The 27134-nt window shown below is 41.3% G+C and overlaps 1 protein-coding gene across 1 annotated transcript; it reads left to right on the forward strand.

Annotated features, from left to right (window-relative positions):
* The first annotated feature begins 1682 nt into the window (after positions 1-1682).
* LOC128457433 (nectin-3-like protein) lies at positions 1683-26627 on the forward strand. Its single transcript, XM_053442115.1, has 10 exons — positions 1683-1860; positions 9954-10310; positions 11128-11427; positions 13298-13415; positions 13513-13664; positions 15814-16440; positions 20746-20832; positions 23455-23599; positions 25912-26014; positions 26463-26627. Exons 1-10 carry the CDS (start codon positions 1683-1685, stop codon positions 26625-26627), a joined length of 2232 nt encoding a protein of 743 aa, XP_053298090.1.
* Positions 26628-27134: the final 507 nt, after the last annotated feature.

The following is a 27134-nucleotide window of genomic DNA, read 5'->3' on the forward strand; positions in this document are numbered from 1 at the left end:
CCTCATCACAGATTCTTTGTCACGGCAACATATGGCTTTCAAGTGGAGGCTTTACACTGCAGGCAAACAAATTCTGACTGAACTTAAGAACAATGGGAATATTTGATTTTAACCACTTGAAGACAGATTTAAAAAGAGTACATGCCGTTATGCTCGCGTGCACACTCACATGCACAAAAAAACGTCTGCACTGTCTGTTTTACAGTGGAATGGGATGGTGGGAGAGTAACTGTATCCCTTGTGGCTCTCCAAAGGACAGCACTGAGACTCAAATTAAAGCACTGACCTGGTTAGCTTTCTGTCAGCAGGAGGGGGTGCTGCGGCGGCCCCACATCCCTCCCCCACCCCCATCCCACATGCGGTTAAATTGCAGAGATTAACTTGTTGACTGATGGGCTGCAACTAAAGCTACATATGTCTGCGTGTGACAGACGTACACAGCCTTAACAAACCCCCGAGAGAAAATATTACAATTCTCCAACAAGTGTCAAATGAAAGCATCAGCGTTTGATCCCCATCAGCTATTCAAATTGGAGAGATTAGAACATTATATAACTTCTGGAGGCTCAAAGACCATCAGTTTGTCCTACCATTGTAGGTCAGAAACACCACCAAGATAAATCGCTGTTACAGACACATTATCATACCCAAAGGACTGTTCATGCCATGTTTTATCACAGCACCCCCACCAGGATCAATATCATAGGTCTTTTTTGGTACTTAAAGCAAACATTTTGACTTGAATAAACAGGTAAACATATATCAGTGTTATATCAGTAAAGTTGGCTCAATCCAAGTTAAGTGTAGAATAGTAAGAGTGTAAAATGCACATAAGTGAGAAAAGTAATGTAAGTGCTTTTCCTGCTGTCACTTGTATAAACTTGAATTCAGAATCAGAATCACTCATGTCAATAAGAGCATATTTTATGTAAATATGGGTATAGTTGCATGTTACAACCCAGCTCGTGAAGGGTCGGGGAGGCAACTTAAAACCAGCTGTTGGTAAAAGTTATTTATTAAAAGAGAAAAATCCTTGCAATTTGATGACTTCAGTTAAAGGCAACAGGACAAGTGGGTGCAGTTTAAATCAAATAAAAAATAGGGAAGGAAAGTGCATATAGCAATAATTCTACCACTGACAAAAAAGATAAACTAATGCAGGAATGTTGTTTTAAGCGTTGGTCAAAGGAGTTACCATTCCTATTCCACAAGAAATGAAAAAACACTATTTTCTGCCTGCTGGACATCTAAAGAATGGATTATTTGTGGAATTAATTGGTTGTTTCCACCCTTTTTTTAAAATGTTCACATGATGGCCTCATTTGCATCCAAATGGATCCTTGCTCCTTGATAACTGGCTCAACTTTCCAACACATTTCTATGGAAATCTGCTCAGTGATTCCACAGACTCACCGCCATTAAAAAGAAAGCAACCCACGTTGTGCTCTCTATTAAAAAATAAAGACAAATGTGTCTCCAGTGAAAGACAGAAGAAGAATAAAGTCATTAGGAGGAATCAATATAGATGTAGGGTTATCTACAGGGATGACGTAATGTGTATGCTAATGGACGCTTCCTCCGGGGGGCTGCTTTTGACAGAGCCTCGACGATGGATCGCTCAGTGCTGCGGTCAGGTGAGCTCCGGCTCCCCCCCGCTCCACTGAGCAGATGGTTCAGTCCACATGCAGTTGATAGTTGTTGCTGAGGAGGTTCCTCCACATACCGTTGAACCTGCTCTCATCCCGGGTCCTGCGGCTGGAGGCTGCGCTGCTTTCCCCAACATGTCCCCGTCTTCTCACCGGAGCTACCGCGGAGGACACGGCGTGGTCGCGTTCCTCCACGTTTTATTGAGTATAACAGGTGAGTCCGTGTTTGTTTCCTCCCGCTAGTCTTTTCTGCTTGTTCCGTGGACGCTACACAGAAGTTTGGAGAGGGAGTCTCTAGCACCGAGCACAAATCCCGGAGAAAACCGGCGACCAGCGCGTTCTCCCGCCGGCGGGATTAGTAGAAGTTTATCAAGTTGAGCAGGTGTCCTCTGCAGATCCAAGCAAACTTGGTTTTAAGTTCACTTGCAACGTATCGGGGAGAGGTAGCTAGCCGGCACCACCACCACCACCACCACCGCGGAGGATGGCGCGACCCGAGGCTGCCATAGAAACCCTCCATAGAAACCTCCGAGGAGCACACCGTCACATCCATTAAGGTGTACACACACGCACCTGGCCTACACTTGGGTCAGTGCACAGTTACTGGGAGCCACATTAGCTCCTGAAACCTCTTCTGTTGAGGTAATGTGCAACGGCGGTTTTGTCTTAATGTTCCCGAACTGTTTGGGAACTTGCACGAGCGCCACCAGAGATGACTGGACGTACGACGGCACCTTGCACGTCTGCACCGATGAGGCTCAGACGCCATGTGTCTGCTGTTAAGCCTCGGGCTCCCAATTCGCTCGAGTTTGTGTGAGACAGCAGCAATATGTGAGAGGATGGGCTGCCTGCACAGAGTTTCGGGTTTCTGCACGAACCTCAAAAGGAACAAAAGTCAGAACTCGATCATTCCAGTTATTAAAGGAATTTATAATATATATAGAAATACAGTGCATATTCACCATCTAGTCCTATATTCAAAAAATTATATATAGTGGCATTATTCAAAGCAATGGGAAAGTATTTTTCAGCCTGTGGGTGTGTAAACGAAAGGTACTTTGGAATCGGTCCTGCAGATCTCCTTCGCCGGCTGGCCAAACACTGGGCAGTAGCTACAATGCAATCTTATGGGGCAACTGATACAGAAAGGTCCATAATTTGGGGGAATCGCTCATATTGTTATTCTGGGTCCTCGATAAGTGTTTGGCAACATTGCAGGTGTCTCACTGAGCTATGAGTGATATGGGCCAGACTTTTGTGTTTGTTCCCTAGTTACCTAGTTTGTTCCCTAGTTTTCCTCTCACCATTCCTGAAGCTAGAAAAGGACAATGTTGACTGAACATCTTTCTTTCTATAATACACTTCAGAGCAGCAGTGTCACAACCTACTTCCAAACTACATCTATATAGATTTGAGTCATATACCGTCTTAAATTTAAACTTCAAAACATTGTGTTATACTGTTAAACCGTGTTAAATTGCAATCATTTTCTTTTTCTTATAACTCTCAGAGACTTTGGAGAGATCAAAAGTTCAGTTCTCGACAGACTGATCACCTCCTTCCCCTCCAAGTTGAAGCACAGAGACCGTTGTCAATTTTGACTTGCTTCACTTTAAGTCTGCTATACATTTCAATGAGCTGTTTGACCTTGTGCCTTCGTTGAAAGCAGAATAGATGCCCACACCCATACAGCTAATAACGTTAAGCCTTAAAGGGCAACAAACACTGAATTCTCCTGTACACATCGTATGTGTCATTAAAGATGCATTTATCATATTTTTGACCATTAGGGAGCAGAAAATCAGAATGAGTCATGTGATGTCTCTATCTTATAAAGTTGGTATAGTTTACATGTTGACTACTTCTACATCCAGCAGAGAGGATGTTTCTCACATGTTCATTGAGAACAACCATTAAAACCATAATGAATTATCCAAATATGCTTAATCCTCCATAACATTGATTAAATACATAGATTACATTTTTATATTAACAGTATTCGTATTTAAAATAATTAAAAATATTCATGCGCATCAGTTAACAAATGTATTACATTACATTTATCCAAAGAGACTTACAATAAGTGCATTCAACCATGAGGGTACAAAACCAGTACAAAAAGAATCAGGAAAGCCAAACTAACTAACAGTTATAGGTAATTGCTACTAAATCACTTTTATTTTTATTTAATTTGTCCTGGATGTAGACTGGACCTGATCTGTTAGCAGCACGGTACACAAAAATGTATGTTTTGAAATGGATGCGGCAGCCACTGGTAACCAGTGAAGAGAACAGAGGAGTGTGAATGAATTTAGGTTGGTTAAGACCAATCGAGCTGCTGCATTCTAGATGAGCTGCAGAGGTCAGATGGCACTAGCAGGTAGACCTGCTAGGAGGGAGCTGTAACAGTCTAGGCTTGCGATGACCAGAGCCTGGACAAGAACCCGCACCGCTTCTTAGTGAGAAGGGGGCGTATTCTCTTGCGTCTCCTTCTTGTCCCCTAAACTTGCACAAAACAATTGCCAAGTCTGCAGGGACTTGAGTTATTTTGGGGTAGTGACTTCCCTCCTTTACTGGCTTAGTCTTGCAGGTTGATATTTCAAAGTGTGTGGCACCATGAGACATTCATTACAGAGACTGTCATGGCCCTCCACAGTCTTATTTATCCTGCTGGGAAAATGTTTTCAGAATAATATCAGAGAGCTTGAATGTAGTAGTTTTATGTTATTACTTCATCAAAGACATAGTACATTACTCTCTGCATTCACTTATACATTCATATAACATGAATGTTGGGCTTTCATGTCTTTTCGAATCTTAAAATTAAAAACATTTTTATAAAATGTATCTTATCACCTGGCCCTGAACTGATTTCAAACTGATGATTTCCAGCCAGGAAGCCAGGTTAAGAATATGCATGTGAATCATTCACCGGAAAAGTTGATTTTGAAGGTCAAATAAGATCAATATGTCGAACGACTATTTTCAATCCTTCTCTCTTCTGCTCTGGACAGCTGACTGGGCTACTTCCACCTAACACCATCACCATTTATGTTCTGATTTCCACTTTTAACAAGACACGCTGCCCTCTGGCAAGACACTCGTATTAATACATCGCTGCCACATAAGTGGTGCACGTGAAGGTAGTATTGACTAAAGTGAGAACGAGCTGCAGAGTATCCCTGGGGAGCAGAGTGTCCTTGATGACAGAATATATTTGTGTGTGTTTGTGTGTGTGGTCTATGTATTACTTATGTTGTGGGGACCTCAATCTGAGTCACAACATAGGGACTTTAGCTACCTTATCGGGATAAAGACTAAATCCCCATCATGTAAGTCCTTAAATTTTAAGGTGAAGACATTATTAGCATTTAGGGGGTAAGGCTTGCGTGTATGTGTGTTGCATTTGCAAGCATAACTGAAAGCGTCTCTTTGATGATCTAAGATGGCAAAAACTTGAAGGACTTTTCTCTCTGGAGGCAGAAGACGAAGAGAGAGAACTATGTTATTGCTATGTCAGATAGTCGTCATATAAGATCAGATAGACTTTGCCCTTACTTTAATTGCTCCCTTATTCTGAGTTGGAGAAACAAGCACATGCTTACGTAAGGTTGTCGTCATGTCACCAGTGAAAATTGTATACAGCCACTATGCCTCTTCCTTAACATATTGTGTACAGTAAAGGAGAAATGCTGTTTCTTTCCTCCTAACTGAGCTGTCATGCTTATCATCTAACCTCACCATTGTACCTGTGGTAATCTGTTTCTATTTGATGAAAACACACAGTGTACTGCACAGTTACCATCTGGATTTAAGTGTGCCATTTTGCCGAGTTTATACAAAGTGCAAATAATATGCATTTTGTTTTCATTCAGAAAGTTTGAATTGTTTAGTATGTCTTTTTTCACTGGTTAATTTACATTAGCTTGGGGCCATTTTTTCGAATGCAGAGCAGCTTTATTCCTTGGAGGAAGCTGTTATCTCTGTGTTGTTCAAAGTTTGGGATATGGGAGTAATTGGAAAGGAAGTCAGCCATATATGTGAGCATGGCTCTTCAACTGGAGGCTGTTCAAACTATTAATTTACTTTTCATTATACCGCCACACCAGCAACAGCTATTGAAGGAGCCATTATGTCTACAAGTTGTACATCCGTCAATCTGTTTGTGCATCCCATTCTCTTGTGCTAACTAGGGATGGGCGTTCGATTAAATTGTCTTCGTCGATCGTCGGGAGAGTTAATGACGAATTTTCGATTAATCATTAATATTTTGAAGTTCAAAAATTCACTATTTATAAGCTACATCAAAATGCAGTGAAAAACAAAGCGTGTTTCCTCATTGAGATCTTTATTACAAGATGAACCAAATATGCCGTAATCTTAAGCAGCGGAGCCAACAGCTAGAAGCCGGTGCTACTAAACACAACTGACCCTCGTTTTTTTTTTCCTCCAAAATAAAATAATAATATTATAAAAAAACATAATGTTAAACAACAACTACAAATATATAATACTTAGGTCTGACAGGTTTTGCCAAATGTAACTCAAAACTATCAAACAAGGTACAGAGTCGAGAAAGCTTCATAAAAATAACCAGTAACTCACATACAACTTCAGCACCAGCTTACGGATTTGTGTTGAGAAAGATGAGCACGTTAACATGCTCTGGGGTCAGACTTGAACGCAGCCTGGTGACCGTCAGTCCAGCCGCCGAAACCCCGCTCTGAGGGGACTGACGTCGCCTTGATACACAGGTAGCTCCGTGCTAACTTGGCTAGCCTGGCCGCGGCTCCGATGTTTGCGCTCCCCTCGGCCGTGTCAGACAACGCAGGCGCCTCGTCTCCCCCAGCCTCTGGGATAGCTTCGCAGTGTTGGCAGTGAACCAAGTCATTTTTTAACTCAAAAGGTCCCATGCAACACTTCGCCGTGACCTCTTCATGTTTACTTTGGAAATGGAACTACACGGTAACTCGCAGCCAGGCGCAGGTAACTGAGTAGGACTGTGGCGTTTCTTTCAAAGATTGCCCCCCGTGGTCAAATGTGTAATTAGCGAATTTCTCGATGAAAAAATTATTTCATCGACGAAATTCTTAATGATCAATTAATCGATCGTCGATTAATTATGCCCATCCCTAGTGCTAACTCAGTAAACTCTTGAGGCAATTTGGCACAAACTTCCACTTGTACTTAAATAAACTGAAAAGAGGTTGGTTGTCAAATGGCAAGGTCATGGTGTCCTCATAAAACACGTAATTAGCCATAACTCCAAAATTCATGCGCTTAAATATATTTTAACATAAATGACAGTCATAACATTTAGTATCCAAACGGGGAAATAAGTGGTGGACTGGTATCGCAGGAACACACTCAGTTAAAGCGGAAACTTCTGTTGTAATGCAGAGTTCTTAGTGCCTGCCAAAAAGTGTAAAAACAGTATGGTAGACAAAACCAGACCACTATCTGCGAATTACTTCTAAGGTTATATATGCCATATCCACTGCCCCTAAATGTCTCACTTTTATATCAGCATCTCTGACAATAATGCTTTGTTGGCCACAAATGGCATTGGCGTGATATACTATATTGCAACTTTGTCAGTACGACATCTTACGATTATAGCATTTGCCAAACAAATTCTAAATATTGGTAACAGCAAGTTAGTCTATATTACCACGCCTACACTAATCAGTCACCTAGGAAAACTGAAATGACACATTAACAATCACATTAATAATTTATGTAGGTGAACGGCCAGTTCTAAGTCAAGATGGACCACTTTAGCAGCTCGTATGGTATTACATCTTAGAAAAACAAAAACAATAATGACTCTGATCCTTTTTTTTTGCAGAGAGACATGGTTTCTTCCCTGGAGGGAATTCTTAAAAGTCGCCCACACATAAACACATTCAGACAAATCTGATTTGTTATGGGCATCTAACTATTGTCCTTAGACAAACTTAAAAAATGTGAACATATCCTTTTTAATATAGCGTATCCCTGATGATGGGTTTTTGTCATCAGTGAATTCAGCTAATTTACAGTACTGTGTGTATTTCTATCTTTGTGAGGACCGGATTGACTTTTAGCCAGTTTTCACAACTTCACCAGGCTGCTTGAGGGATAAGACTTTGCTGCAGGGTTGAGGTAAATTTAAGGGTTGGGGTTAGGCATTTAGCTGTTAAGGTTTAAGTTTGTGTAAAGGGCTAGAGAATGTAATGCGTAAAAGACTGTCCTAAAAAAAAGATAGAAGTAAGTATGAATTGTATTGTCCGTTTAAATGTATTGCTGTCTTTGCACATGAATTCAGCATTAGTCTATCAACAGACTCCACAACTTTACATGTCCCCACTGATCTATCCTCCCTTTTCTCTGGATGAGTAACACAATGACTCATTATGCCCGGTCTTCGAAAAATTAATGCTCTCAAGATTTCATTTTCTCATTTAAATATTGGCTTGTATTGCCCATTTTTATTTACAGCCCAATCTGGGCAAAACATAGAAACTGTTAATTCAATTGCTGTGCCAATTCTCAAAAGTTGATTAAGTATTTTGAATTCAATACCATGTACAGTATTTATTGCCAAATTTGGCTAATACATCAATTTAATTGGTTAAACTGTCACACTAATCAGGAAGCTCATATACCTAACCTTGTAATAAACTATGAACCCAAAGTTTGTGGAAACTAACATAAACTAGAAGCACTGTTAAACAAGTACCACGTTCTCAGAAGTTCAGACTTTACTCCAATAACAGTACAATTAAATATAAAATAAGACTTTTTTTTTTTTTCATACTTGATGGGAAGGGACATTTCCTTCTACAGTATTATTGTTTGAGGACATGGCCTTTTTAGTGTGTGATGGGCCAGAGATGGAGCTGTTTTTGGCAAAACAACAATAGAATATTTGGAGTCAGTTGCCAAGCAGCGCAGCAGGTTTTGATCTACAATGATGTCTTCCTGCTGGCAGCTTGTTGCAATTAGTGATGTGCTTGAAGGCTCTGGCAGTCTAGTGGTGTTATATTTTCTTTTCTACATCAGTAACGTAGTTCCTGCGTTTTCTGTTTGCCGGAGTCTTGGCGATCTATATTTCCTCTGAGTAGTGTTTCATACGTGACTTTCCTCTCGCCTCTCTTCACTCAGACTTCTTTTTCTTCTCTCAGCGATGATGTCATCGCCATGTGTTAGCATATCTCTTCCCCGCTTTTTCCTTTTTCCTTTTTTTCCCCTGCCGGTCGCAGTCTGTTCTCCTCGTATCCCTTTGACTTTCCTCAACGCGATGTTGAGCACTTGCTTTCTCGACACGCCACATTTCTGACAAGTGTAGGTGAAGGAGTGCATGGGCTAGTTATATTTGGACAAAGGGCACATAGACGGTCTGCTTTTGATTTCTGAATTCAGGTCAGGAGGAGGAAATCTATACAGAAGAAACAATGTAATCAAATGAACAGTCAGTCACACACTCAGCTGTATGCTACATGTTTTTAAAAGCCCAACACCTGCTGTGGTGGTATCAAGCTCTGAATCTAGTCTAATAAATGTAAAGGTTAGTATATAACTATAAATATTAAATATTTTTGATAGAGATGATGGCAGAAACGCTCTTTACCCACTGATTCCTGTCATCCTGTATGGGCTCTGGGATGAAATGTTTATGGGAGAGGCTAAGTACACAATAGACAGGTTATCGGAGCCAACAGAGACAAACAGATAGTCACACCTACTTTCAATTTAGATTCCCCAATCAACCAGAGTACCCCGATAAACCCTGGGAGAACATTCAAACTCCACACAGAGTCCTGGACAAACTGGGATTCACACCTTCTTGATGTGAGGTGACTGTATTTACCACTGCACAAAGGAGCCACCCCATGTAAACAAATTTATCAATTATCAAAACTTCGGTATTTCAGATTATTCTTCAATTTCTCAACTTTCAGCTCTAATATCCATACAAATGTTTCACCAAGTATTGGTTTTAGTTTCAAACGCCTTTCAGACGTGTTTCTTCATGGCTCAGTATTTAATAAAAGGTAACTATTTAGATTCTTATTTTTTATTTCTCTGCAGTGAATTTCTCAAAGAAGAAGTACAATATGTACAAATTGACAGCTAATGTACTGATTCGTCTACAGGGATTATGCTTCGTTGTTGTAATAATCAAAGATGTAAAAGGAAAGAAGTGTAAGAATTTTTTATTTTTTTCAAACTGTTTTAATTAATGTTATTCGAATTATCCAAAACCTTTGCAGATGTACATGATGGCATGTGGCTTCAGTTCTGTTTTCCTATGTGTCTTTGCAGGTTTGTGCTGCAGTCAGGTGGTGGTACCTCACAGGGTGAGTGCTGTGCTTGGGAAGAATGTGACATTGGAGTGTAGGGTGGAAATGGACTTGGTCACGGAAACAAACCTCACTCTCACTCAGAGTTCCTGGGAGCGCCGCTTACCTTCAGGCTCCGTCACCTTGGCTGTCTACAGCCCGAAGTTTGGCAGCTCCATCCCAGAGCTAAGTCACCGCTTGCATTTCCGCTCACCCTCCTTTTACGATGCCACCATCGTCCTGGAAAACGTGGGCTTTGCTGATGTCGGGATCTACACCTGTAAGGCCGCTACATTTCCTATGGGAAACTTCCAAGCCTCCACTACGCTCAATGTTCTCGGTAAGTATTTGTAGCATGTGTGATATTGAATATTTATTAAATGTGAATAATCTGCATGTGTAACTGTAAATTGATTTGTCTTAGGGGTATGGACAAAACAAGATATTTGAAGGTTATTGTGTTTGGTGTTTTCAATTGTTGTATTCTCTCATTTGCAAAATAACGGACAAATGATGGAAATAAAAGTTAGAACCTTAATGTAAAGCTGTGGATACTGACTCTACAATTGCATTATTTTGAAAGGAATCAAATTAAGTACATTTTGTTCAGGCAGTGCTTGCTATTCATTTCCAGATTGTTTGGGCTGGACGATTTGTCGAGCTCAATATCAAAGTAGTTGTAACAATGTTTTTCAGATATATCAAGATATACTAAATGTATCCAAAATCACGTAACATGTTTAAATTCTTAATGGGATAAACTGGAGATGAGATTCCTCTACAAAAAGAGAAGAACAATGACTTTTACAGCATCAGATAACAGTGTTGTGAGTCCTGTATTAGCCCTTGTTAATGAGGGCTTGTTGAGTAATAGCAGGTTCCAATTCTGTGTTTCCATGTGCATCACAGGTTGTCAATGCTGGCTCACAGACACTGCATGTGTGTGCTCACTTTGTTCACAGAGCAGATCACAGGGATGGTTAGTTCTGCTAATGGTGGTTTGGATTTGGTTGTAGTGGGAGAGGGGAAGAAAATTGAATTAAAGCTGCGGGAAAATAAAACTGGTGTTGATTTAAAAAAAGAAAGATGACCTCAAAAGGATGTTGAAATTCTAACGCGTGTCTCCCACCTTGTTGTTTGTTCCCTCTTTATCACAGTGGAGCCGAAGGTCTACGTGTCAGCAGGTTCAACCGCCCTGATCGATGGTGGCAATGAAACCGTGGTGGCCACCTGTATTGCTGAGCGGGCTCGGCCCCCTGCTGAGGTGTCCTGGGAGTCCAACCTGTTTGGCCAGTCAGAAGTGCAGCTGTTCGATGAGGTCAACGGCACCACCAGCACACAGGTGCGCTACCTCTGGCAGCCCACACGCCACGTCCAAGGCCATGCGCTCACCTGTGTGGTCCGCCACCCAGCGCTGCTGACTGACTTCAGGATCCCATACCAGATCAACGTGCAGTGTGAGTGTCCCTATTAGCTGAAAGAGCCTTATATCAAACGTGTAAATTATTATTGATTCCGTTCTGCTACAAGGCTCTCATTTCCTCTGCCAATGAGGTTATGTTTTCTACCCTTGTCTGTTGTTTTTTTTGTAAGTAAGTTAACACGAACACAATTGAAAGAGTTCCCACCAAACTTTGAGTAAAATGTTGATGTTTTGATGGAAAAAAACAGTAACATTTAGGAAAACGATATCTACGATTTAGTGAAATTTGCTGCAGCTTGATCTAAGTAAAGGGGACTGTTAGGCTGTGGTGGAGTTATATGCTCCACTGAGTGCCATCCTAGTCTGACATGTTTGAACACTTAACTTGTAATAAATGTTTAGGGCTTAAATGTTTTTTTTAATGTTATAAAAGCACAATTAGTAGAATAAACGTGCAGAGTCAATTAAGGTTCAAGTTTAGCCATTTGATGAGGACATACACGACAGCCTAAACCTTAAAACATTGTGTTAAACACAAAGTACAGTCTTAAAAGTGATGGTATTTAATTTCCTACAGCAGACAATTGATAGCCCTTGGCCTTGTCGGTGTTGATGTTTGATTTATTTGAAGCACATCAACAACAATCCACTTAAGAAGCAGCTGTATTGATGGAGATGAAATGTGTCTGGATGAAAAGGACTAGCCACTCAGGCTCCTCACAGGTGTTGATTATGGTTTAAGAAAGGCTGTCCTTGGTGTTTTCTGTCATTCATCTTTTTTTTTTTTTACAGTCTATAGGCTTTCCTGCGTCGGTACATTGCTATTATGTGTAGCCCTTAACTGAAAACTATGTTTTCTGTCTCTACATATCTATACTTTAAGGGGTACAAATTTGTATTTTTAAATAATATAAAAATCGACTGGTGGAAGGGGTAAAATAACCAACATGGAAATGTTTTAGTTTGACAGATGACTTTTATTAGAGTCTGAGTTACTGTTTTGTGACAGATGGCAGCAACAAAGGATTTTATGCTCATTCGGTGTCGGCACAGTGACAGTTCCAAACATAAAACATGGCAAACATTTATCCATGGAACAATGCCCTGCATGTAGTTTAAGTAGCTGAACAAATGGCAACGAACAGAGGAGATGTCTTAATATAGACATCTGTGAAAACCCCATGATAACTTGGCACTGAAGAGACCTGGAGAACATTGTTGTTGACCTGGATTTAGAATGTACAACTCATCATAGCATCCAAGGGATGACTGTTAGTTCCTCTGTAGGTGCTGCTTTTGATCTTAGTTTGCTAAACATCTTTTTGCATATTTGGATGGCAAAACGACCAACCCCAGACTCCATATAATGTTATTCACAAACTAGGAAAATTATCATCATGTACTGTGTCACAACTGAAATATTTTTAAGGTATGCTTACCAGGTATACCTGCTTGGTTTACCTGGTTAACACTAGAGCCTGACCAATACAGGTTTTTAGGACTGATGCCTTTTAAGACTGATATAGGAGTAAAAAAATATTTATAGATAAAAAAACTGAAATGGCAATTATTCCAAAGATGTCGTTATCAACCCCTTATTAAAAATAATTGTATTTGAGGGTTTAAATGTTTTTATAAATAACTATAGCGAAAAGATGAAAGTGCTGCATATGCACTTTATGAATGGGTGTATGCAAAACTGTACTGTAAAGCGGTTTGATTGGTCAAGACTAGACAAGCGCTATATAAATACAGACCATTTATCATTAATAAAAACAAATATAAATGTTCATATTTGTGCATATTCGTAAACGTAGTCATCAGGACCACAGTTCAGTCTGTATAATAAATTTGTTCTTGGGTTCTGATTTGTCAGTATAACATTATTTTTTGTCTTTCTGTAGTTGCTCCTGACATCTCAGTTGTGGGCTACGATGGAGACTGGTTTGTGGGTCGGGAAAACGTTCAAATGACTTGCAAGGCCAACGCAAATCCACCAGCTCATCACTTCAGATGGATCAGGTCTGTTCGTCTGTGTGTGTGACCTCTCCTGAGGGTTTTACGAGGGTTTGTTGTAAGTGTGCTTGTGTCTAAATGTTGTGTCTCTTGTGTGTCACAGATTGGACAGTGAAATGCCAGAAGGGGTGGAAATAAGGAATAGCACTCTGCTCTTCCTGCGTCCCCTTCAGCGGAAGGATTCTGGAGTATACAGGTGTGAGGTTGCCAATGACATCAACCTCCGCAGTCGGGATGTGCGCATCCTCATACAAGGTGAGTGGAGTGTACACACCAGAACACAGCTGACTCCTATTGCCTTCTCCCTTAGGAAGCATTGTGCGTGCATGCAGGTCATGGAAGGTATCACTGCCTGTGACATTGTCCTTCAAGCTGAAACGTGACACTGTATCACTCCTGCTCATCCTCGACATACTGATAGTCTATCACACCCACGGCACAGTGTGTTGGTACTGATAATAGTGATAATATTAGGTTGAGGTTTAATTCCATGCTGATTAACATTAGGTCTCCAGATGTTCAAAAGGGAAGTTCAGCCGCCAAACAGCTGCAAAGATTTAAGGCCTCTTCAGACCATAGTGCACCGCCCCTGCTCCTTTCTCTTGGCTTGGCATCTGAGTGTGTCATGTCACTCTGTTGTGTTTGATGAGCATGTTCATCTGGTTTCATGAACTCGCTCTTGTCTGTGGAAGCCCTCTCACTGAATGATGCTCTGATTATGATGTGATTTTCTCTCTACATCTTTCTCGTTTCCTTTCTTTTATTTCTGCATGTGTCAAGCAGTAAGAGGCGAAACCCTGCAGCCTGACGGAGATGATGTCCCAGATTCATAAAACATTAACTAGTTCTTCTCAACTCCTATTTATTATTTATCATCCATATTTCATTTTCCTTTGAGAGGACCTGTACGGGTATGCATAAGCTTACACGTGTTGGTGTTCTCTTGGTTGTGTGTGTGTTAGTTGCTGTGGGTTTGCTCACATATGTCATGGAGTTGGACGACTGAGACTACAAACGTTTGGGTTCGTTTTACTTAGCTCTCAGATGTGAATCTTTTCCTCACATCTGGACGGGCACTGAGGTTAAAATCGCAGAGCAATTTAGCAGCTCCATTAGTGCTTTTAGACTTTCCATTACTTGAGCTCCCTAGGATTATGGCTGTTTGCTTTTAAATTGTCTGGCTCCACCACTAATATAGTTTACAGTAATAGTGTTGTAATATGTTATAAAATATTCTCAATGCCTCATTTTACTCACATTATATTAAGTATTTTCTCATGCAAGGTACGGAATTATTTGAATATGAACTCTTCTTTGAACTCATAGTCAGGAAATTTAGGGGTGTCTTCAAGTACCATTATTAGTCCACCTCAGTAAGTCACACATTTTTTTTTTGTAATAAATAGTTGTCTTGTGTTATGATAATGTTGTTATTGTTTACACTTTTCATTCAATCCATTCGCTATTTGGCTATTTCAAATGCTATTATTGGTTTGAATCAACTCAACCCTTTTGAGTAATTTAACAGCAAATAAAACTTGCCCAATGAGTTAAAAGTGTATGCATTGGGCCTGGGCCATAAAACCATATCAATTTTTTTCAATAAAATGTGTATCCCTAGAAATATAACAGAGGCTTGATATATATTACTTATGCATTGTGTAAGCAAAGTGTAGATTTTTAAGCTGATCTTTTAACTTTCGTCATTCTCTACTCATAATGAAGAGTTTAATACCCCACAACCTTCACATAGGAGCAAAGATTAATTTAATACTAAAAATAAATATAATATGGTGGTATTTCTATAATTGTGATAATTATCAATATCTACTGATATTTTAATTTGTTTTACTCTCATTTCCTCTTAAGAATTACTGACCTGTTACAAAGCTGCACTCATTAAGTGTAACAGGCAGTGGTCAAAAAAAGAGATTATATACACTGCTATTAAACTGAATGGACATAAAACTACCTGGGTTAGGTTAAAAAAATATATATTTCATGTGAGCATTCACACTGGTGGTGTAAAAATGAAACTAAAATGTAGTAGTTTGGATGTAGCTGTAGAAGAATATTAAAAACCCATTCATCCATCAACTAATATAACCATTTATTTAAACCCACCAGATTCTAGTGTTTCTGTTTTACGCATGTCTATTATTTATTGTTTAATTATTGAACACTGCACCTAGAAGTTCTGAAAAGTTGGCAGTGCAGAACTGAGTTTGCTGAGACCATGTACCATGCATAGTTTAGTATGTGTTGTGGTTTAGTTGATGTTTTTTTAACCTATCCTTTCTTAGTAAAATGCTGATGTAGTTAGCATTGACAATCTCTGCTTCTCTGTCTGTTCATCTCTCCCTTCCATCATCTACTCCCCTCTTACCCTCCTCTCCTCCATTAGATCCTCCTACCATGCCTTCCACCATTACTGCTCCTGTCCTAGCTGGCTCTGACTCCTCCACCTTAGTGGATGATAAGGGCCATGTCCTCCTCATCTCCCCCACACGCGAAGCTCTACCTGAGAGTAATCTTGGTTCCGTAGTGGGTGGTGCTGTGGGTGGGACCTTGTTCCTGCTACTGCTGCTGTCTATCGTAGGCGTGTATTACCTACGCAAACAGCAGACCTTCCACGGGAATTACTCCACCCAGCCGTACCTGGGTCCCAATCACCACCAGAAAGCCCCTACGCAGCACGAGCTCCGCCCAACCAAAGCCGGCAGCAGCTCTTTCCGCCGAGACCACGACCGGGAGGAGTGGGGCGACCGCCAGCTCAAACAAGAGCATAGCGGCTATAATGGAGAGGAGTATCCCCCTAATGGCTTCACTAGGGCAATGAGGGAGAGCAGTCACCTCTGCAAAGAGCAGAATCACCAGCGTGAACACACACAGTATTCTAGCCCACGGCAGGCCCGACTCCCGCATCCGCCAAAACCACAGGGAAACGGCTCCTCCTACCAGTCAGATGACTGCTACGATAGCGGGACTGATGCGGACTATGTCTCTCACACAGATGGCTCGGTCATCTCGCGTAGGGAGTTGTTCGTTTGACAAGCTACATGATTCTGCAGGAGCAGAAATGCTACATAAATAGGAAGTTTTCATTTATTTGATTAGAAAGAAGAACCACATTATTTCTGTTTTGTACGCATACATTCCTTTAATTTTCTTGTTTTACAAGCGTCCTGGACAACACTTGATCTAAAGTTTTCTCTTTGTCATGGGGACAGACTGTGGACTGTTCAGCCCCACACCTACATGCCTACAGACGTGGGCATGTCACTAGTTTGTGTGTGCAGAGTCTAACAAAAGGCGTAAGTATGTGCTGTTTCTGCCTTACTACATGGACTGCCAATGAATTTAGTATTACTCTTGTAGTTCAGTGGAGTAAAAGCCTTCACATATGTTAGAAGAAAGTAGTTTTTTCAACAAAATCTGCCTTTTTGGGCTATGTGATGCTTATTTGTATGTATGTTGCTATTGATTACATTGAGTACAGTTATTTCATCTCTGATTATAATTGGCCAATAGTTAAGAATGGTGCAGAACCGATTGGAAATAAATGTATTTTCCCAAAATCCAGTATAGGGCACAGCAGAGGCTGCATAAGCTTTTTCAAAAAAGGTCTTGGTAAGAAATCACTATCCCTCCATGCTTAGTGACCTCGTGCTCAAACATATTATTGCACTTCCCTTTGCATAACTTAATAATGGGCAAACCGGATCATCAGACCTTATTTAAATGACCGCAATGGGAGACTTGTGAGGTTGAGGACTTGACCACCGATGTCCTAGTAGCGTCCTTTAAAACTGATGGCCCAGAGTGGGAAACTTAAGAGCATTTCTACCGTATGTCCTCCGCTCGTCTTATATCCCCAGGAGGCAGGGGTGGAGAGAGGCTAAGCAGAGAAGCCTGGAGTGGATTGTGCATGAGGCACAATCCACTGTAACAACCGACTCAGTCTGTCACACAGTCGAACTTTGATATGCAAATTTGCCACACCATCCTGTCTGTCCACTGCAAGTTAGAATATTATTACTCATTTATTTGTATCCCTCGCATGGTGGTTATGGATATGTTTGTGTATTCGCTCTCCAGTCCCAAACCAGGACTCTGGGAAATTGTTTGGATGTTAGAAGCAGGTCGTCAGGATGGCAGCCACCATTCACTGGCCTCCTTGTCCCAAAGTATTTTGTCTCACAAAGAAATCATTCAGCAGTGCAGCAAGGACACTATTACACATAACTACCCATGGTCTACTTTCATTACTCTTTGTAATCTGTTGAAACAAGAAGCAATTACAATCTGAGGCATTAATGGGCTTATTGTGGCTTTCCATGTGTGCAACTGCCCACTCTAATTATACTAGCCAGTTATTTGAAGCATTTATGATTACTATTATTTGTATAACAACTCATACTATTAGATAAATCAGACAAATTAGATATTTTGTGCTGGACATGCTGTCTCTGTCACCTGTGGTTATCAAACTGTCCACTCAGCACTTTATCCAAAGCACAGTGCTTACTCATCAGAAGGGACAGACAATTTGTGTTAGTGCACTGATGATTAAATCTCTCCCTTTGAATAGTGATGAAAATAATCCGGCTTGAGTTGAAACTAATTCGGTATTTATTTGTTACCAGCCTTATATTACTGCCCATTAAGGTGCTGCAAGGTTTGCAGGAGTATGACTGAACAGAGGTCTAAGTATATTTCATAAGTCAGTGTCCAGTGGTTCAGGAGTCAAAGCTATTACAGAGTTCAAGAAATCTTCTCAGTTTTTGTATGTGACACAGAAAGTGTTAAACAGTTCACCAGACTGCATGGAGGATATCCCACAGTTAATTTCATGTACACTAGTGTTTGTGAATACATGACCACTTTAGTAGTGTGGTCACCTTTACAATATTTGCAGCCAGATGCCAAATATTTGTTGAACTTACATTATAGATATAATATGATGATGACAGTGTGTCTCAGATAAGTATTAAGTGACTAGGTAGCAACTGATTATTATTACGTAACTTCTATAAACTTATCACTTTTGTATACAGGGTCTTGTAGCCTGAAATAGAAATGAAAAGATGCTATTTGGCCACTTTGATATTACAGCAAGAGTCGAGAAAATGGGATTTATTTCTATTGTTATGAACCTGCACTAATCTGTCGGGGTGTGAATCTTGTGGAGTGAGTAGGCTGCGCTATCTCTGTGAGATTTAATAATGTTCCCCTCTAACCTGCAAGTGGACAATATGACACCTGTGCTGTTGTTCCAAGTGTTGTTACAGATGCTGTGCAGTAGGAATAAAATACACTTAGCTTCCCATTATAATAACTACCAGTTTTATACCAGTTATATTATTTTGATTACTTCACACTACGAGTGTGATGAGACAAGTTTTGGATTAATGTACCCTGGTTTAGAGATTTCTTGCCTAAAACAATATACTTGATAATCTACTCAACACACTGTTGAAAGTTTTGAGACTAATTCTTTGGTAGAACGTAGTTCCCATGACAACTAACCAGGGTGTTGTTTTTTTTGTTGATTTTTTTTTTTTAATTTGATGTAATTTTCCAAACCTATGGAAAACTAGATTGGCACTCAGTGTAGCGCATGTCTCTGTTATGGCCCAACATTCTCCTTAAAACAAAACAAGCCACCCCAAATTTCATAAACTAATATATCCTTTCAGTTGACATGTTGACCATTAAGATCCACGTACTATTATTTCCTGCCAAATATGTGAAAAAAAATCACGGTTTTGATCTGCCCCTTTGTCCAGACCCTAACTATTAGTTAATGGCTTTTTACTTGGCCTATACCCCATCATTCCACCAAATTTCAATAAATTGGCTTTAGCAGTTTTTTTCATATTCCTGCAAAAAAAAATAGACTAAAAACACGACCCTCTTGGTGGAGGTATCAAACAACATTCCATTTGTCTCCATTGTATTTGGCTGCTGGTTAAACCATCAGAGAACGACGCCGCAAAAATCTGGGTCTGTCACTCCCAAATGAAAAGTAAAATAGTTAGACGTCGAGGAGTTTGCGTGAACTGATGCTTTGATGGGAGTACGGTAAGAAGTGTACAGCTGGATCATTTGTAAACCACAAAACATCATCTACATTGTTGAATTTTAAGTTTTGTTCTTGAATATTAATTTGTTTTAATGTTGCTGCTGACACCTATGATTTCAGTATTTCATATAAATGCAGAAAGCAACAGGAAGCACAGCAGCCTTGCCCTGTTGTTTTGTTTGCTTCTATGCACTAAGACGGAAATTCCACTAATCAATATATTATTTTTGCTGCCCTGCACCTGGATTAATGAAGTTCTTTTGTACTGTGACATTTTGTATAGACATCAGTCCTCAATATCTTCAGGCGATGTCCTCCACTTTGAGTTGAGAAATACAACTATAGTGCCTTAGATACTTAGACAAAGATTTTTCTGTGTTTTCTTATAATTGGATGTGGCGACCTTATTTGTTGCTCTGAGATTTTCTTTGTTAATGTTTATTTTTTATTTTTTTCTGCATAATGTTTGTTGGGAGGACTCATTTGTCAGTTGTGCCATATTCACTTCTCACCCCTTGCTCCTACAATGGTTAATGATGCAGTATATTTACAACTCTAGAGGCATTAAAACACACACAAAGATGATGCTAAAATATATTTTTATTTAAAATTTGTTAAATCTCTACTTCATATGTGTTTGTGTGTCAGGGTTGTTGTTTTTTTGTTGAATCACTGTTGTTTAAAAGACTGAAGAGTTGACTTCAGTCTCACCTTGTTCCAATGCACCTTGTGGTCATGTTTGTTTTTGTAAATACAGAAGGAAATGTAAGTTTCTGGAAGGAAGGAAAAAATAATATTTATGTTAATGTGACAACAGTGAAGCATTATTTTTTGTCAATCGTTTTGACAAACTTTAGTTGAATAAAGCACCTTAGCACCTGTGAGTGATTCTCTCTGGAGGTTTTTCAGCTCGCGATTATTCTGACTGCTCAGTCTCAGCCTCTTTGTGCTTCTGTAAATGACATCATCCCTCACTCCCTAACGCACAATGCTGCATAACCACCCCCCCAAACCCAGTACGCACGTGTGGGACGCCGTTCATGATGTAATCCAAAAGCCTTTTTTTTTTTTTCTCTCCACTTCACCTTATCTCCATTACGCTTTCATATCTAAGAATCAGGAGTTTGATTTATTGCTTTAGCTTTAAATACAATGGTGGAATGGTGAGCGGTTCCTGTCCAGTGGAGAGTGTTTGGGGAGATCGAGCAGCACCTCTGCTCTCCATGTGTCCTCTTGTTTGCTTTGTTTCAGAGCAGAAAGGTCCTCGCTCTCCCCTACAGCTCCTCTCCTTTGTGAATTCAACCCCCCTTGTGTCTTTCTCCCACTCTCTTCCAGCTGGTAAAATTAAACGCTGAGTGTTTATGTCTGGCCCAAAGTCCCCACTCTCCAGCCCATTGACTGTCCCCATGGCAACAAGCTCATCTGGAGCTGCTGATGGAGGCTGTCTTCCCACAAGCGCTACCTGGCCACAGAAAAGTGGGAGGGAGAGGTGATGCCAGGGAGTGTGAGCGTGGAGCAAAGAGGTTAAATGTGCTGCTGTGAAAGGCGAGAGCAAAAAGGGAAAATTAGCCACTGGAATTGAAAATGGCCCATTATGTCCTGCTGCACTGCAGAGCGCTCCTCTGGCTCGGAGGGCATATCATGCCAATGTGACCTTGACACCGTTCAGCATGGACCCCAGGTCTTCACGACAGACGCACTTCCCTCTGAACGTCTTTATTTCAGCCGACCTCGCTGTCCTCTATAGACCTTATCATGGTCGCAGCAGTGGTTGTCACTGACCTTGAAACGGGGCATGCACAGTCTGAAAATACACGGCGGAGCAGCTCAGTATATAGCGACAAATGATGTCAGCCGGCAACGCTCGCATTTGTTTGAGACTTGTGAGGAAGATCAGTGGATTTGCTTTTTGCCTGCACACCAAAACAGTTTCCAAGGAGACTTTTCAGAACACACAAAGAAGCGAGCGAACGTCTCGAGCAGGGAGAGGGAGGAAGCGCTGACGTCTGTTTACGAGACACTTTGACATAACTCCCCGGCAGAAGTGGGATCAAATTGTTACCTTTATTGAGCTGAAAATATTGAAATAGATGACACACTGCCTGCAGCCCTAATCTCTCCCTCCCCCCCGCTCCCCGAGGGGGCTGTTGTCTGGGCATTAGTATGACCCTTGACCCTGGTGGGTAGGTTTTGTGACTGGGGTGTTAGGGGTGGGGGGGTCAGGGTTAGCCTATGCTCCCACGCTTCTCCTCAGTTGACCACGGTGCACAGTGTTCAATTCATAATGAGCGTGTCAGCCTCTGACCTCGATGAGCGATTGGCGTGCACTTTTTTCCCGGCTTCCCAGGGATGACGTGCATCTGATAAAGTGCTGAAGTAGAAGAGACGGAGAAGTTCTTGTGCCGGAGCCAGATCCCCGCATGGGGACAGTTGATCCACAACTAACACCACTAATCCGGGCCCCTCCAGAACGGATGGTATTTGAACAAATGAGATGTTCAAATGGGACAAAAATGTCAACAGAACATTAATAAATATTTTTTAAGCATATCATTGTCCAAATTTTTATTTTTAGCTAAATTACTCCATTAAGAAGCACCATGGGAGATTGATAATGTATCAAGATGCACCTTAATTTTTATATAATTTCAAAATGGGCATATGATAACATAAGATAAGTGTATAGTTGTGTGATTAAACCTCATAAACTCCTGAAGGTGGTTTTCGTGGGTTTAAAAGCACTTTTTATTTCTAGTCACGTCATGAATGTGAGTAATTGTCTGTCTCCAGACATTAAAGCAGGCGACATGATGAACTGCATTTATAAAGGCCTTTTGATCAACTCAAGAGTCTCTTGTCATAGCTCAGCCACATTGGAAGGTAATCGAACGGTTATTAACTGTTAGAGGACGCTGTGAAGGGAGCAGAGGGGAGAGGGGGAGGGGAAGAAGTGGCTTTCAGGGGATGAGCTAAGAAGTCCCGGTTTTTGCAATCTGCATCATAATTGAAATGTTATTTAGGATTCTTGTCTCAGCCTTTTTTTTTACTGTTTTTTTTTTTTTTCTTCAGCCCCAACTCAACATCTTCCTCAACCAACTGGAATTGACCAGTGGGCATTTTGTTTTGTTTTTCCTTTTTATCTTTTGTCCCAGAATCACAGTAACACATTTACAGCTGATTGGCCGAAGCTCGCTGTTCTGTGAGTTTAATGCATCTTAATCACTGATTAATCCTAATCCCTTCAGTGGACTACATGGAGCATATGCAAGCATATGGTCTGACAAAGCTAATTCTGCAGACACAATAACTGTATCTAGTCCACGAACAAAATAGAGGAGGGGTAGGATGGATAACAATATAAAACCTTAAAAAGAGGGATATTAACCAATGTATTTTATGTGATAAAATAAAACATGAAAATTAACCTTATTTCACGCATCAGACAAAAAAAACAAAATGTCTAGAATTCAGGGGGGAAATAATTAGAGCGGTTAAGAGCATGGTTAAAAGCAGCAGAGACTTAAACACTTCAATTACGTTTTGGGTTTATTGTATGTGCCATATTTACAATTTTATTAGCATTTAAACCAACCAATGATCTCAATCAAGTGAATGTGTCTCGTTGGAGGTATTACTTAAAGGGCCCCTGTCTTGTAGATTTGCTGACTGGATACTAATGCAGATGCTAACGCTCTGTCGTTTTTGCAAGTAGATGGTGACGTGTGGACATAAATGTTGTTGTTACTCCCCTTGCCTTTAGGGGGCAACTGTGGATCTGAAACTAAATGCACCCAGATGACACTGTGTCCTTGTTAGACCAATATGCAATGCCCCCCTGACTGCGTTGACAGAAAATCCAAACAATATGAGCTTCATTTCCTCTAGCGCTTGCCTTTGTGTCTGTCCCTTCTTCTCTCATGTTGTTGTTATTATAATGAGTCTCTCCCTCCTCTGTTTCAGGCCAGTCTCAGGCAGAGAGGTCAAACGCCATCGCCGTGGCCGGAGCCGTCATGGGCGCAGTCCTCGCCCTCTTCCTCGTCGTCATCGTCATCATCGTGATCCTCACTGCTCGCAAGGCCCAGCAGCCAGCCTTCACCGACAAAGTGTAAGTGTGACAAATAATTCATGCCGCACAACATGCTTGGATGGTTATTAGTGACACGAGAACGCGCGGGGTTGACTGGAGCCCATCGGTGGGTTCAAGGAGTTGCTCCCTCCCCCCGCGGAGAGAGCTGCGGAGGAGCGTGGCCCGGGAGCAGGGAGGCTGCGGGACAAGGTTGAGGGGTGGCAGATGATTGCTGTCTTGGCATCCAGCCCTTGTGCTGTTTTGATGCATCTGTTCCTGTAGTGCACCAGCGCTCGTGTTAATGTTAGAAGAAGCAAAGAAGAAGAACTTTGAGGTTAAATTATTTACAGAAGAAGCTGGGTCACACTGCCAGAGACCCGTGATTGACATTTCCCCGTGTGTGTGTGTGTGTGTCTGTGCATGCCTCTTGTTCTTTGTTTCGTCTGTCTCTGTTGTGTCTCCTCTAAATAACTATGAGGGTAAATTATAGGACTGAACAGGATCTGTTATGCCTTCTAGTCCATGAGGAAAAAACCTGGAGGGTTTATTCTGATTAAGTCTGCTTCAATTTATCATTAGGGTCCACACAGCAACACAAATGTGCACGATATGTGGCCAATGCTGCCGATCGACCTGCTTCCCCATACATACAAATCATTATTATGAACCTGTGGAGCATATCTGCAAGGTTGCAGGTTGATCCCCTCATCCATCCTTGTTAGTGTGTCAATGTGCACGCTCACTCCGCAGCCGCTGTTCAATTTCTCAGCTGTGGTTTCCCCGCCCCAGTGTCTCAAATACTTTCTCACTGTCCTGTCAAAGATTTGTGATGTACCTTTCTTCCAAACATTTTCACCTTTATTACAATGCGCATCCTCATTTCGCTGACAGCGGCCTCTTCAGGGAAATTTGAAAAACATTTGCTGTGCACGCTTCAGAGTGAGTTTCAGACTGAGTGATTATGTAACAGTGCTGGTGAAAATAGCCCGCCTACAATTGCTGCTGATTGTCTGAACACTGGTAGAAAACCGCCTGCACTGTGAGGGGAAAATGTGGTGTGGAGGGCCCTGCCTCACAGTATACTGACACTACAGGGTGGTATATCTATCTGTGTGTTAGTCCGTGGTCAATGCCGTGACAAACTTAGCATCTTAAGTGTGACCGTGGTCGGTCCCAGTGGGATAATGGGGGGATGGAGCAGGCGGCTGGACGCAGGACCTCGTTCCTCTTCGTCATCACACGTAGGCATGAGTGGAGGACAGCAGGTCACTGAGACACTAACTGTAATCTCCTACCAGCCCTCATCTGAAGTATGAAAGAGAAGCAGAGCATCAAGTGATATATAGTGTTAGAAAAATCAATGCCTGTCATGACATGGTTTTACAAATGGCCAAGGTCAGTCCCCAGGTTCTGTTAAGAACAGTCAAAATAGTCAATGCAGAGGCTGATGAACTTAATGTGTGATCTTTAAGGCCGACTCAAGATAACCTGGATGATATCACTGTGACATCATCAGGGTTATTTTCTCATACTTAAAAATGCGACGGAAAAGGTGTTCCTCCAGCCCTCATTCTTAAATTGTATTGGGTAATTGATTTTATACCAAGCAGAAACAATTACTAGAATAATTGTATTATTGTCTTCTCATTTCTATGCCTCTGTGCTGGTGACAGCCTGTGGCAAGACGCAGTGCGTCTTCTGGTTTTCTGTCTGCCCCTTTCTTATAAACACAATATCTCACCATGAGGGAATTTCTTCAAATTTGCTACAATTTGGAATCAAGGTTAAACTGATATGACTTTGGTGGTTAAAGGACAAGGTCACAGTAAATGTGATATATCAGGATCATCCAATAACCTTGCATCCGCCACAATCATTCACCAGGCATCATTGATGACCTAGTATTTGTGGGTCAAAGGTCAAGGTCACTGTGACTTCAAACAACTATTTGTTTTGCATCATGAACACCTTATACGAAGGAATGCTTCAAGATAGACTTTTTTAAATTTGACTCAAATGTTCCCTTAGACTCACAGATTAATCAATTTGATTATGGTGGTTATAGGTCAGTTGTCAAGGTCAGGGTGGCCTCACAAAACGCATCCTCTTCATTACGTTCGAAAGGACTTGTCTTAGGGGATTTCTTCAAACTTTTACCAGTTGTCACTTGGACTTGAAGATGAACAGATTTTAGAGGTTAAAGGTTACAGTGACCTGATATGAATCTGGGGAAATAATGACACTGAAACTGCACTGCTTGGTGGAGACACAGCCACAGGGTGCTATTCCTAGCTTCTTAAAGGTAATCACGAAAGCTAAAGTCTCTCCATCCTCTCTCTGTTTCTCTGAAGGATTGACCTTCCTCCGACACACAAGCCGCCTCCTCCCTATTCTGAGAGACCGCCGGTGGCACCTCTGGGGGTCCACGCATCACAAGTGGCCTGGCTCTGTCAGGTAACACCCCCTCCAGACACACACACACACACACACACTACACTCCTCTTGTGTATCTCGATCTGTATCTAACATTAACGTTTGGTATAGATCATAATGATGAGCACTGAGTCACAAAAGGGTGCAATAAGAAACTAACTGACATCATCTGTTTTTATTACGTAGGAGGCCTGATGGCTGTACTCATTTACTATGTAAGATAGTTAAATTTTTCATTTGAGTTCTCAGCTCAACTCGCGCTTTCATACGCCTCTACTTTATATTTTTTTGCCTTACCCAGAAAGTTACTCAATCTTTTTTTTTTCTTCACGCGTATCACGACTTTCCAAGGCTCTGACTTAAGAAATCACGTGAGAGAATAAGGCTGTTTGGGGGTTTTGTGAGCAGTCGCTGGATATGAATGATGACAAATAAGTGTAATTCATTTTTCTTGTTTTTATAAATGAAGAATCGCAAGGCAGAGCGCAGGTACGGGCTGAGTGACGGGCAGTGCCCACCCCCAACAAGGCAGAGGCCGCAAAGCCCCACCCAGCAGCTGTCCCGCCTGGAGTGGGCATGTCATCAGAGTGGGACAGACCGTGTGTACATCAACCGCCTTGAGCACTATGTGTGACGGACACCATGAACTCAGTCCAACAAGCAGCTGACAGACATTCACTCTGTCCAACTAACATTGAAGGGAACAGACTCACTTTGCAGGCAGGTTTTACACGTTTTCATTACATTCACTTTTCCTTACGATTTTAAATTCTTAAACATTTTGGGCTATCCACTTATTTTCTTTCATGTTTAGAGTTAGATGGAAAGATGAATCAATATGAAGTTGGGGCCGGCAGATAGTTAGCTTAGCTTAGCATAAAGACTGGAAACGGGGGAACAGCTAGCCTGGCTTCTGCAGTATACATTTCCTACCCCTTTTCAATGACGCAAATTATGTGCGTTTCCATATCAAAACATTCCTTTAATTGTTTCATTTTACTTTTGAATTTTCGTGTTGTTATTCCCCCGTCAATGAGGATGGCGTGAAGCATAAATCTGAGGACTCTGTATTCTCAGGCATATCACTACTTCCCAAACCAGGCCAGATCCAAACTTCTGAGGTCCACTGAGACCAGGTGTA

Source organism: Pleuronectes platessa, chromosome 15 (genome assembly GCF_947347685.1).
Source record: "Pleuronectes platessa chromosome 15, fPlePla1.1, whole genome shotgun sequence".
In the NCBI taxonomy this organism is placed as follows: domain Eukaryota; kingdom Metazoa; phylum Chordata; class Actinopteri; order Pleuronectiformes; family Pleuronectidae; genus Pleuronectes; species Pleuronectes platessa.